At 47.3% G+C, this 12,548-nt stretch overlaps 1 protein-coding gene across 1 annotated transcript in view; it reads right to left on the reverse strand.

Annotated features, from left to right (window-relative positions):
- Positions 1–12,548, reverse strand: part of TRIM14 (tripartite motif containing 14) — a 37,984-nt gene that overhangs the window by 6,947 nt on the left and 18,489 nt on the right. Inside the window, exons 3-5 of the mRNA XM_026506159.4 lie at positions 8,717–8,950; positions 5,057–5,219; positions 3,267–3,359 (exon numbers count right to left, since the gene is read on the reverse strand). Of these exons, the coding sequence (XP_026361944.1) occupies positions 3,267–3,359; positions 5,057–5,219; positions 8,717–8,950 (490 nt within the window). The remainder of the gene's footprint in view (positions 1–3,266; positions 3,360–5,056; positions 5,220–8,716; positions 8,951–12,548) is intronic.

Below are 12,548 nucleotides of genomic sequence, written 5' to 3' on the forward strand. Positions count from 1 at the left end.
TTTTAACCCTGATCACCTCCGAGGAGGTGGCTGGGGGACACGGGAAAGTGAAAATTTCACTAAATTTTGTGCCATAGAATTTGTTGGCAATTTCTAAAAATTCAATTAAAAAATCCTATCCTTATTAACGCTTGGATATATAGCCTTCCCGTTTTCATCTTGCCACTTTATAGTTTTTCTTATTGGTATCATGCTATACACGCTTTAGGTTAATCTTTTTAAAATTTGTTGATGTACTTATGAACATTTTACCCTATCAAATAATATTCTTTTATCAGAGCGTTTTAATGGTGACCCTAAGATTTTGATTTGTTGGGTGTATTATAATTTAACCTATCCCTCCCCCTTCTCAATATTTAGGCCTTATTTTTTTAAAAAGATTTTATTCATCTGTCAGAAGCAGGCTCCCCGCTGAGCAGAGAGCCCTAAGTCGGGCTCTAGCCCAGGAACCTGGAATCATGACCTGAGCCAAAGGCAGACACTTAACTGACCAGGCGTCCAATATTTAGGCTTTAAAAAAAGCTTCTGAAAACACTAATATAATTAATTACATCTTTATGCATCTGATTATTGCTTGAGGATACATTCCTAAAAGAGGAATTGCTGGGTCACGATGGATAATTTTGCTTTTAAATCCTTTGGTAAATACTGCCAACTTGTATCCCAGAAATGTCACGCTGACTTAACTCCCAATAATCATTCTCACTGCATTATACCACATCTATAGACATGAAAAACAAAGTCTAGGGGCTCCTGGGTGGCTCAGTTGTTAAGTATCTGCCTTCGGCTCAGGTCATGATCCCAGCATTCTGGGATTGAGCCCCACATCGGGCTCCCTGCTCAGCGGGAAGCCTGCTTCTCCCTCTCCCACTCCCCCTGCTTGTGTTCCCTCTCTCGCTGCCTCTCTGTTAAAAAAAAAAAAAAAAAAAAAAAAAAAAGTCTAGATGGTAGGGTATGTGGATATGTCTACTATCTACTATCCACTGTTGAATCGTTTTCTCCGTAATGTTTTGGAGCTTCCTGTAGTGAGATTTTGTACATCTTTTGTTAAGATTTATTCCTGATTTTTTCAATGTCACTGAAAATAATGTTTTTAAAATTTCATTTTCTAATTGTTTATTGCCAATATATAGAAATATGATTTTTTGTAACTGATATTACATCCAACAGTTCTAAATTCACTTAATATTCTAACTTATCTTTTATTTTAAAGATTTTATTTATTTATTCGACAGAGATAGAGACAGCCAGCGAGAGAGGGAACACAAGCAGGGGGAGTGGGAGAGGAAGAAGCAGGCTCATAGTGGAGGAGCCTGATGTGGGGCTCGATCCCAGAACGCCGGGATCACGCCCTGAGCCGAAGGCAGACGCTTAACCGCTGTGCCACCCAGGCGCCCCTAACTTATCTTTTATTTTAGATTTTCTATAACCGTCTAGGAATAATGATGCCCCTCCCCCGCTATTCTAATCCTTGTAGCCTTCGTTTCTTTTTCTTACCTCAACGCACTGTATAGGACATCTAGAACAATGTTGCACACCCTCTTCTCCCACTCCTGGGTAAGTACCCAACAGAAACGCATACATATGTGCATCAAAAAGACACGCACAGGAATGTTCATAGCAACATCATTCACTACAGGCCAAACCGGAAACAATCCTAAATGTCCTTCACTAGTGTAAAGTATGCTGTATTCATACTGTGGAATACTCTCTACAGCAGTGAAAACAAACTACTTCTGTGCACAATATGGATAAATCTCCTGAATATTATGTTGAGTGACAGAAGCAAGACACAAAAAAGTACAATCTGAATGATCTAGTCCTATAAAGGCCAAAGACAGGCAAAACTAATTTACAGCGTCCAGAATCAGGAGAGTAGGAACCCTTCGGGAGTAGTGAATAGGAGGCTGCATGAGGAGGGCTTCTGGAAATTTCCATTTCTTTGTCTGAAGGAGGTTACAGACCGTATTTACTTTAAAAAAAAATGATTGGGGCACTTGGGTGGCTCAGTTGGTTAAGCGTCCAACTCTTGGTTTTGCCTTAGGTCATGATCTCAGGGTTGTGAGATTGAGCCCTGCCATGGGCTCCATGCTTGATGCAGGGTCTGCTGGAGATTCTCTCCCTCTTCCTCTCCCTTCCCCTCTGCTCTCTCTAAAAATAAATAAAATCTTTTTAAAAAAATGAGCAGCACTCCTTTGACTTCTGTACTTTTCTTTATGTATTTTACATTTCAAAGTTTACTTTAAAAAGCATATGCCCAGTAATTCCACTTTGAGAAATTACTCCTATAAAATAATAAGTGAATGGATATCCCTTAGCTCATTTTTTAATTCAGCAAGTATGTACAAGAATCGCTATTTATTGCAGCCTTGTTTATAGAAATGAAAATGTAAAGCAGCCTAATTGCCCAGCATTATGAGATTGGTTAAATGTGGCCTATTCATTCAATGGAATACTGTGCATCTTTAAAAGTAATATTTAAATCTATTGAAACAGAAAATTGTTCAAGGTATACTGTTAAATAATTTATAGAAGGATATAATGTGATCCCATTTTTAAAAATCTGTACACATATATGCTTTTAAAATGTCTGAAAGAAGGTATGCCAAAATATTAATAGCAATTTTCTTTGGGGAGGCAATTGTTTTCTTTTTATATATCTGTAATTTCTTTTTTTATATCTGTAATATCTAATTTTCTATAAGAAGCTTGCATTACCTGTAATTTTTTTAAGGGAACAAAGATTTTCACAATATATCACTAAGTGAAAACATGGGTTACAAAACAGCATGTACAGTATAAACTATGTTTGTAAAAAAATATATACATTAAATACATCCGTGTGTGTGTGTGTGTGTGTGTGTGTGTGTGTGTGTGTGTATACACCAAAAAAAGCTAACAGGGCAAACAGTAATAGTAGTTATCTATTGGAAAGTGATTTTCTTTAAAAAATTTGTTTCCTAATTTTTCTACAATGAACATGTATTCTGTCTTTAAGATTTTTTTATTATTATTATTTTTAAGTAATCTCTACACCCAACACGAGGCTCAAACGACTCCGAGATCAAGAGTTCCATATTCTACCACCTGAGCCAGCCAGGTGCCCCTTATTTCCGTTATTTAAAAACCAGTAATAAAGGTTGAAAAAACCCAAGTTGGGTCTGTTAGGGAAAAAAAAGGGGGTGACCTCCATTTCTGTGACCCTTCCCCCACCCATGTGCTTGGCCCTCTCCACCCTCCCTTTGTTCCCCACTCCCACAGCTTACGTTTTAAGAAGAGTGATCGCTCTGGTGAGGGGCTTGTTTTCAACAAGGAAACTGGCGTGGTGCTCGTGGAGCCTGAGAGCTGGCAGTTCGTGTCTGCAACAGATTGTGAGACATTAGTTCCTGGTGCTCATGCAAGCACAGCAAATCACAAAACGCACTAAAAATATTACAGAACTGGAGATTTGCATCATCTCTCCCCCAGAAGTCCATGCAAATTTAAGCAGTAAATGCAAATTCAGGAATTCGCAACAGGAATACTCTAGGACAATACTCAGGCCTAAGGAGAAGTGTATTTCTGAGGGTGGGAAGTAAATTCAGGCCAGTGAGTGAGCCCTGAACCTGGGGAAGGGACAGCAGGCTCAAGGTGGGCCGTGAGAATCAACGATGTATTCAACAATCAAGAATGGGGGCAACCGCCTGGCAGACATGCAAATTCCGGGATAAAACGGAAAATGAGAAATTAGGTCATTAGAAAAGGTCATGTCCAGGTCTCATTCCAGTGCGAGGGAGTTCAGGGGAAACCCAACCCATGGTCCCTGTCTTCCACAACTCTTATCAGGTAAAAGAGGTGAGAAGTGAGCTCACGTGAGCTCCCGCCAAGGCACGAATGCTCCAGGTCACAGAGAAGAGAGAAGAAATCAGGGCAGACATCATGGAGGAGGAAGCACGTCAGCTAGCCCTTGAAGGACAGGGAAGATTTGGACATCCAGAGAAAAGGATGGGAGGCTAATACCAACAAGAGGGTATTAGCGGGAGCACAGGCATTAAGGGCCGGTGCTCGTAGTAGCACGTAAACTGGGGAGCCATGGAAGGTGTCTGAGTGAAGGCAGACAACTTCCAAAGCTCTCTGTGGTGGGGAGTGAATGGGGCAGGGTGAGCATGGAGGCAGAGGCCCTGCTCGGAGTTCGGAGCTCGGGCTGAAGTCAGGCAGGAGGGACGGCAAAGGGGCTGGGGGAGGAACTGCAGTGGCAGACCAGCCAGGGCTTAACTGTTTACTGGGAGCAGACTGAAAGTCGAGCAGCAGCAGCAGACTGGGGGGGGCGGGGGGAGATGCATGTCCCCTTCTCAGACGTGCAGTCTCCACGTCCCCATAAAAAACAGCTCCTTCTCCTGGTCCTCCTGTATTCTCCTCCCCCTGCTGTATTTTTCTTCAGAGCACTTACCGCTGACATACTCAGTTGCTGCTGTCTGTCTAGCCCCCAGGACACTGAGCTCCACAAAGGCAAGACCTTTGTTGTTGCGCCCTGCCGTGCCTGACAGAGCAGGGGCTCAGTAAGTGTTCTGGAGGAATCACAAGAGCGGAGATAAACACACGCACAAAGGTGTTTCTGAGCACCTGCTTTGTGCTAGGCCTGGCAGGGCACTGGGGGGGGGGCAGAGGGGCAGATGGCCAGCACACCTGGCCCAGGGTGGTGCGGAAAGGCTTCCCCGTGAGCACAACTGGGCTGGCCCTGCAGGGATCGTGGGACTTGGCCAGACAGAGGGAAAGGAGGAAGGGGAGTTGGCCATTCCAGCTGCGAGCCCAGAGCAGGCAAAGATAAGGTGCAGCAGAGTCCTGGGAGCGACTTAGGGGCAGAAGCAGGGCAGGTTGGTTGGGAGAGGCAGGACAGGGTCTCAGAAGAGGAAGGAGGTGAGGTCTGGAGGGTGGGCAGGGCCTCGCCCAGGAGTCCTCCATCGCCCAGCTGCGGGCCTTTGTGTGGAAGAGACATGAGTTAGGTCTTTGCAGCCGTCTGTGGGTTAAAGGGTACTAGGGGAGTTAAGGACACAAGGTTGGTCACGCGGCAACTTACTCTCCTTAAGGCGAACGTCCAGTGGCGTCTGTACCATGCTCTGCATGGCGTCCACGAGGCCCTTAAAGAAGCTCTTGACGGGCTCGAAGGAGAGGGGCTCGGGGTAGCACAGCTCTCCCAGGCTCATCTGCTGCTGCATCTCTTGCTCGACGGCCCTGTACTCCTGCGAGGGTATGCGGGGCTCAGGGCGGCTCTGGGAGCAGCGGGTGCTGTCCCAACCGCCACCGCTGCATCCTGGGACAAACCCAGGCCAGCAAGGGTGGGCCCCACTCTGCCCTGGCACCTGGGAGCAGCCCAGGCTGTGCCCCCAGAAACAGAGCTCCGGAGAGACCGCACTGTTGATTTCTCCCTCCCTCCCTTCCACCTTCCTGGAGCTCTACTCAAGCCATCAGGGGCAGAGGAAGGAAGGAGGCTGGCTCACTGCACCTGCCCTTAAGTTGCTCACCGCCTTGCAAGGGGCCCCAAAACTTTCCAGACACTGCCACAGGGGTCTGCCAGAGATATGGGGGGACAAAAGGAATGACAGGCCCGTTTTCCTGGGGAAAGAGCCCCTCGGGCATGTCCACAGGAGGGAGCAAGAAACCATATTCCAGGAGGGAAGCCAAAGACCCTGGAAATCCAGCTGGAATGCCGACTGAGGGGAAGTGCCCCCCACCGTGGGGGTGTGTCCTGTTTACTGCCTGGACCTCACCCTTCAAATAGCCTTCCTGTGTTAAATATGGCTTTGCTAAGTAGAAGCTAGAAACTCACTCTCCCAGCCTCCTTTGCACCAATGTGCAGACACGTGACCAGACTCCTCCAACCCAAGACCTGAGTTGTGGAAGTGCTGGTGAGGCAGTGACAGCTGCTGGTGGTTCTCAGGGACAGCGGGGGCGGAGCCTGGATCAGTGCTGGGAGCTGGGACATCTGGCCCAGCAGAGAAGCGGCGGGGGCTACACTGGAGCACACTCGGGCTGTGGTCTGGTCCTCATTCTGACTTTCCGGCCCTCCTGGAGGTCCTGTGGCCTGCCAAATACTCTTTCATAAACTCCTTTCTTGCTTAAAACAGCTATGGTGGACTCTTGTTTGCAGGTAGGAGACTGGTCTGCACTTTCTGAAGGGCTGTCCTGGGCAAGGAGTGCCTTGAGTGAGCAGGCCCTGGCTAGTGGGCAGTGCTGCTCAAGACGGGATGGGCAGATGGAGGCCTCAGGAGGGAGCGTGCCTGGGCACTCTGCTGTCAGGCTAAGGAGAGCCCACCAGGCAGGATGCTGGACCTTAGGAGGGACCACAGGATGATCTTCAAGCCCCGGGCAGCCTAGGGGGTGCTGGTCTGGAGTCCGTCCTCATTTGGGGGGGAAGAAGGTAACTGTGGGGAACCAGAGCTAAGGTCACTCCCAGGGGACTGGAGTAGAGCTGGCCAGGGAGTTAAGAGCACGAGCACGGAGGCCAGGGAGTCACTCCGGGACAGGAGGTGGCTCACAGGGCAGATGGGTGGAGTGCGACTGGGGAGGGGGCTGAAGGATAGATGGCATCCTGGTATCCCCAGCTCCAGCATCTAGCACAGGGTGTGACACATAGTAGGTGCTCGGTCATTATTTGGAATAAGGAATGAAATCAAGCACAACTCCTTCTCACCTTTGCCAACTCAGCGAACAGCTCTCTAGCCACCCATATTTCAGCTCCCTAGCGTCATCTTGGATTCCCCCCACTTCTACTCACCAATCCAGTTGCGTCTCTCAAAGCTGCCTGCCTTTCCCTATCCCGATGCCCATCCACTGGTCCTGTTCTCTACAGTCCGTCCTCCACCCTGTTACCAAAGTGACCTTCCAAAAGCATTAACCTGACCAAGTCATTCCCCAGCTCAAAACATTCCCGTGGCTCCCAAATCTTTACCAGACAATAGCCAGGCACATACAGCCCTCCGCTAACTAGCCCTGGTTTCCAGCTCCAGCTGCCTCTCCCAACACCCCCTCCTCCCTTGTACCTCTGCCCCTAAACCCTAGTGGTTCTCCAGCCTGCCAGGCCCTCGTGTGCACATGATTCCTTTCTGCCTGGGATGTCCTCTCTGCTCTTCCCTCTGTATATCCTGGTGAGCCCCTCCTCATGCTCCCACACCAGCTCCACGGTCACCTCCCCTTAAAAGTCTTCCCTGACTCCCCATGCAGAATTGGACACTTGTTAGCCATACTTTTGCTAGCTCGCTTGGGCTGCACTGTAAATAACTATTCCTGAGCTTGTCCCCCCACCACAAGCTCTCGGTGTCAAGCAGGGACCTGATGCGAGCAGGTTGCTCAGTAGATATTTGGTGAATACGTGAGTGAGCAAATAGAAGGGAGGAGTGATCAATGATGAAAGAGAAACATTCTTCTCTGTGGAAGCAACCCTTTGTATTAGATATCCCTACCATGTACCATTATTTTAAGGAAACAGACAAATATACTCCTCTGTGCACCTTGCCCCTCTTGAAGTATAATACCCAATGTGCCTAGGAAAGCACCCCAGAACTGTTAGGTGTACTCTTTGTTAGCCAACAACGAGACACACAGGCTGAACTGACCAAGGCCACATACACGCACAAGCCTAGAAATATTTGCTGGGGACTGGCTTAACTGGTTTTGTACTGACTGATTTACTTGTCGGTCTTATTTTCCAGCCAAAGCCTAATCTGTGATTAGACTCAGTGACACCTGTATTTCGTTGTCCCACAAGCCTGTAAAGCATCTTACAAAGGTTATCTAATATGGCAAGATTTTCCTCTACAGTGAGAAAACTTAAGCGAAGAGAACACCGGGTGAGACAGTAAGCTGGAAGCCAGAGTGAGATAAGGAACAAAATGTATGCCACTAAGTCTCTGCCAAGCCATTTGAAACCTATGTAGCTCTGAGATTCCCAGAAGCCAGGCAAAGAAGGAAACGGGAAGGGTTACGTGAGCAGGAAAGCAATCCCGGTGCACAGGGGGCCGCGCAGGAGTATCGACAGGAGAGGGGAGTCTCTCCCGTCGTTCCTTGGGAACAGAAGCACCATTCTAAACAACGCGTGTCACCAAGACAGCAGTAAATCACAGGGGCTATTTCCTAGACTCTCCCTCAGTACAAGGTAGCAGCCTCCAACGGAGCCCAGTGGCCAAGGAGTGCATCCTCCTCTCCCCTTTGGGCAAATTGCGAGTCACCTCTTGGAGCCTGCTCGGTAGCTGGGAGGACACCTGCCTTTCCAGGAGGCGGTCTCGAGTGCGACTGCACAGGCAGAGGGCCGGGCAGCCGTGCTGGTGGCTCTGGACTCAGGCCGACCTGGGTTCTGATCACAGCTCTGCCGCCTACCAGCTGTGTGACCTCAGACGAGTCACTTCACCCTCCCTGGGCCTCAATTGCTTATTCATAAAACGGAGTGAGAATATCCACTTTGCAGAGTTTTAGTAAATATGAGAGCTACGAAAGAGAAAGTGCTTGGAACATAGAGCCCCCCGCCAAATGGTGGCTGTTAATATTATGTCATTAGTCCAAGATGTATATACTCTTGCTAACAATGCCTGCTTCCTTACCACTTGTGTGGGGGCAAGAAAGCCTGCATGCTGACAAGGCAATGCTCTGTGTATGCACTCAGTGCATAAACCCTGTGTTCAATGCCAAGTAACCAAGATGAAATGCGGGGGGACGAGGTGGGGGGGCAGGAGCCCAGCATTACCTGCAGCAGCTGTATGGGATCGGGCTCCTGGCTGACGCTCCAGACCTTGTTGGAGAGACTATGCATGCCATCTATTTGCTCTTTGCAAGATTCGATTTGCTCCCTGTATGCCTGGAGGGTTAGCTGCGTGTTTTTATCAATGAATTTCTTGGCCAGCACTTCCTCTTCTTCAAGTAGTAGTCTGAGTTCAGTGAATTTTCCTGTCAGCCAGGTTTTACTTGACTCTGCATGAGCCTGAAAAGAAACCAGTTGCAGATGATATCACTGCCAACCAGGAAATCCGGAATAATCAACATGAAACAAATTATTATAACCTCTAAAAAGTGAGCTCAGCAGGGTGGCCAGGCAAGTGTAAGATCAGCTTGTAAAAACTCCAGCTTTCCCAAGTACCACCTATAACCAGTTGGAAAATACGTGGCGAAATAAAGATAGAGGGGAAAAAAGAGCAAAGTACCTGAAAATAAACCTAACAAAAATTGTAATGAACTACATAAAGCATAAAATTGCACTGAAAGGCATTAAAAAAAACCCCAAAAAACCCAAACCTCTGAATGTGCAGAAGACCATACTCCCAGCTAGAAAGATTCATTATAGTCTACAAATTTATTGCAATCCCAGTCTTAATATGTGGATTAAACAAATGGTAAATTATGAGGGTGGAGAATAAGTGTTAAGAAAAGCCAAACATTGCTTTAAAAAGATCAATGAAGGATAAGCTGCCTTATTAAATATGAAAACAAACTGTAAAGCTACAGGATTTAAAACCATGTGGCTTAGGCATAGACAATGATCAAGAGCACAAAAGAGTTCAGAAATGAACTCTCTGGAGGTGAGGCTGCGGGAAAGATGGCAGAGGAGGGGACCCTATTTCAGCTGGTCCCCTGAATTGAGCTGGATACGTACCAGACCATCCTGAACACCCACGATATCAGCCCGAGAGGTAGGACGATACATCTGGATCTCTACAAACGAACATCTCCAGCGCTGAGTATTGAGGTACGAAGCGGGGAGCCGTGAAACCGCGCACAGATATCGGAGGATAAACGGAAGGGGGAGGGAGCCGCCGCGTTCGGGCGCCGGGAAGCGGTAGCCACCTGCACGGGGAGCGGGCGGACTCGCGGACCGGCACCCGCGAGAGAACAGACTGAGACCGTGATCGGGGAACGCACGCGACCAGTCTGAAAACCCGAGTCCGGAGCGCTCACTCGAACTAGACTGAAACCGGGAGCTCGGGAGCGCGCGCGACTTGACTGAAAACCGGTGCTCCGGAGTGCGCGTGCACCACACTGAAACAGAGAGCTCGGGAGCGCGCGCGGGGCGGCCGGTGGCCGGCGGTGTTAGAAACACAAAGGACAGAGACGCGCCGGCCCTGGAAGTGAGGGCTGGGACGCCGGGTGTGGGGCGCACATCCCGGGACGCTGCAGGGCTGAGCAGCACCAACAGTAACAGAGTTAAAGTGGCCAGAACATCAGTGGAGAGCGGACTGAGATCTCTGTGTTCTGTGACAGAGGCTGAGATTCGGCCGCTGCTGCTCTGACTCTCAGAGGAGGCACAGCAAACCGCCAGGGAAAGCCGCCAGAGAACAAAAGCCTGGAAATACCGGCTCAGAGAGTGCCCATCCCCATCCCCCCTCGCAGGGGACACGGGGACTCTACCCAAACATGGCTGCCTGAGTATTGGCACGGCAGGCCCCTCCCCCAGAAGGCAGTCTGAAAAATCAAGAAGCCCACATCCCTAAGATCCCTATAAAACAAGGGCGCATGGCCTGGGTCCCGGTCAATAATTTGAGCTCTGGACAACCCCGCAACCTCTCCTCATCAGAATGACGAGAAGGAGAAATCCACCCCCCAGCAAAGAAGAGATAATGAATCTGTGGCCTCTGCCACAGAACTAATGGATATGGATGTAACCAAATTATCAGAAATGGAATTCAGAGTAACAATGGTCAAGATGATGTGTAGGCTTGAAAAAAGTATTAATGAAAATGTTAATGAGAATATAGAATCTCTAAGGGCAGAAATGAGAGTGAATCTGGCAGAACTTAAAAATGCTATGAATGAAATGCAGTCTAAACTGGATGCTTTGACTGCCAGGGTGAAGGAGGTAGAAGAACGAATTAGTGAGTTAGAGGATGAGATGATAGAAAAGAAAGAAAAAGAGGTGGCATGGGAAAAAAGAATCCAATTTCAAGAAACTAAGCTGAGGGAGATTACTGACTCAATGAAAAGTTCCAATGTCAGAATCATCAGCAACCCCGAGGGGGTGGAGAAAGAGAGAGGTCTAGAAGAGATATTTGAGCAAATCGTAGCTGAGAACTTAACCTAATCCAGGGAAGGAAACAAGCATTCGTGTCCAAGAGGCAGGGAGGACCCCTCCCAAGCTCAATGAGAACAGACCAACACCACAACATATAATAAGACAATTTGCAAATCTTAGATCCAAAGAAACAATCTTGAAAGTAGCGAGGGGGAAGAGATTTCTTACAGACAGAGGGAGGAATATCAGAATAACGTCGGACCTGTCCACAGAGACCTGGCAGGCCAGAAAGGGCTGACGAGGCATATTCAGAGCACTAAGTGAGAGGAACATGCAGCCAAGGATCCTTTATCCAGCAAGGCTGTCATTCAGATGGCTGGAGAGACAAGGAGCTTCCAGGACCGGCAGATACTGAAAGAATATGTGACCACCAAGCCAGCCCTGCAAGAAATATTAAGGGGGGTTCTATAAAAGAAGAAAGACCCCAAGAGTGATACAGAAGAGAAATGTACAGAGACAATCTTTAGAAACAAGGACTTCAAAGATAACATGACATTAAAATCATATCTCTCAATAATCACTCTCAATGTGAATGGCCTAAATGATCCCATAAAACGCCACAGGGTTGCAGATTGGATAAAAAGACATGACCCAACGATATGCTGTCTACAAGGGACTCACTTTGAACCTAAAGATACATCCAGACTGAAAGTGAAGGGATGGAGAACCATTTTTCATGCCAACAGACCTCAAAAGAAAGCTGGGGTAGCAATTCTCATATCAGACAAATTACATTTTAAGCTAAAGACTGTAGTTAGAGATACAGAAGGACACTATATTATTCTTAAAGGGTATATCCAACAAGAGGATCTAACAATTATAAATATCTATCCCCCAACAGGGGAGCAGCCAACTGCTAACCAAAATAAACAGACATATAGATAATAATATGTTAATAGTAGGGGACCTCAACACCCCACTCTCATCAATAGACAGATCACCTAAGCAGAAAATCAACAAAGAAACAAGAGCTTTGAATGACACACTGGACCAGATGGACCTCATAGATATATACAGAACATTCCACCCTAAAACAACAGAATACTCATTCTTTTCAAATGCACATGGAACTTTCTCCAGAAGAGACCATATACTGGGTCACAAAACAGGTCTCAACTAATAGCAAAAGACTGAGCTAATTCCCTGCATATTCTCAGACCACAATGCTTTGAAACTGAAACTCAATCACAAGAAAAAAATTTGGAAGAAACTCAAACACGTGGAAACTGAGGACCATCCTGCTTAAGAATGTTTGGGTAAACCAGGAAATTAAAGAAGAACTTAAGCAATTTATGGAAACAAATGAGAACGAAAACACATTGGTCCAAAACCTATAGGATACCGCAAAGGCAGTCCTGAGGGGGGAAAATATAGCCATTCAAGCCTCACTCAAAAGAATAGAAAAATCTAAAATACAGACCCTATACTTACACCTTAATCAGCTGGAGATGGAACAAAAGAACAGGCCTAACCCACACACGAAAAGCGAATTAATTAAGATTAGAGCAGAGATCAA

The sequence above is a fragment of the Ursus arctos genome, unplaced genomic scaffold (genome assembly GCF_023065955.2).
Source record: "Ursus arctos isolate Adak ecotype North America unplaced genomic scaffold, UrsArc2.0 scaffold_18, whole genome shotgun sequence".
Classification (NCBI taxonomy): domain Eukaryota; kingdom Metazoa; phylum Chordata; class Mammalia; order Carnivora; family Ursidae; genus Ursus; species Ursus arctos.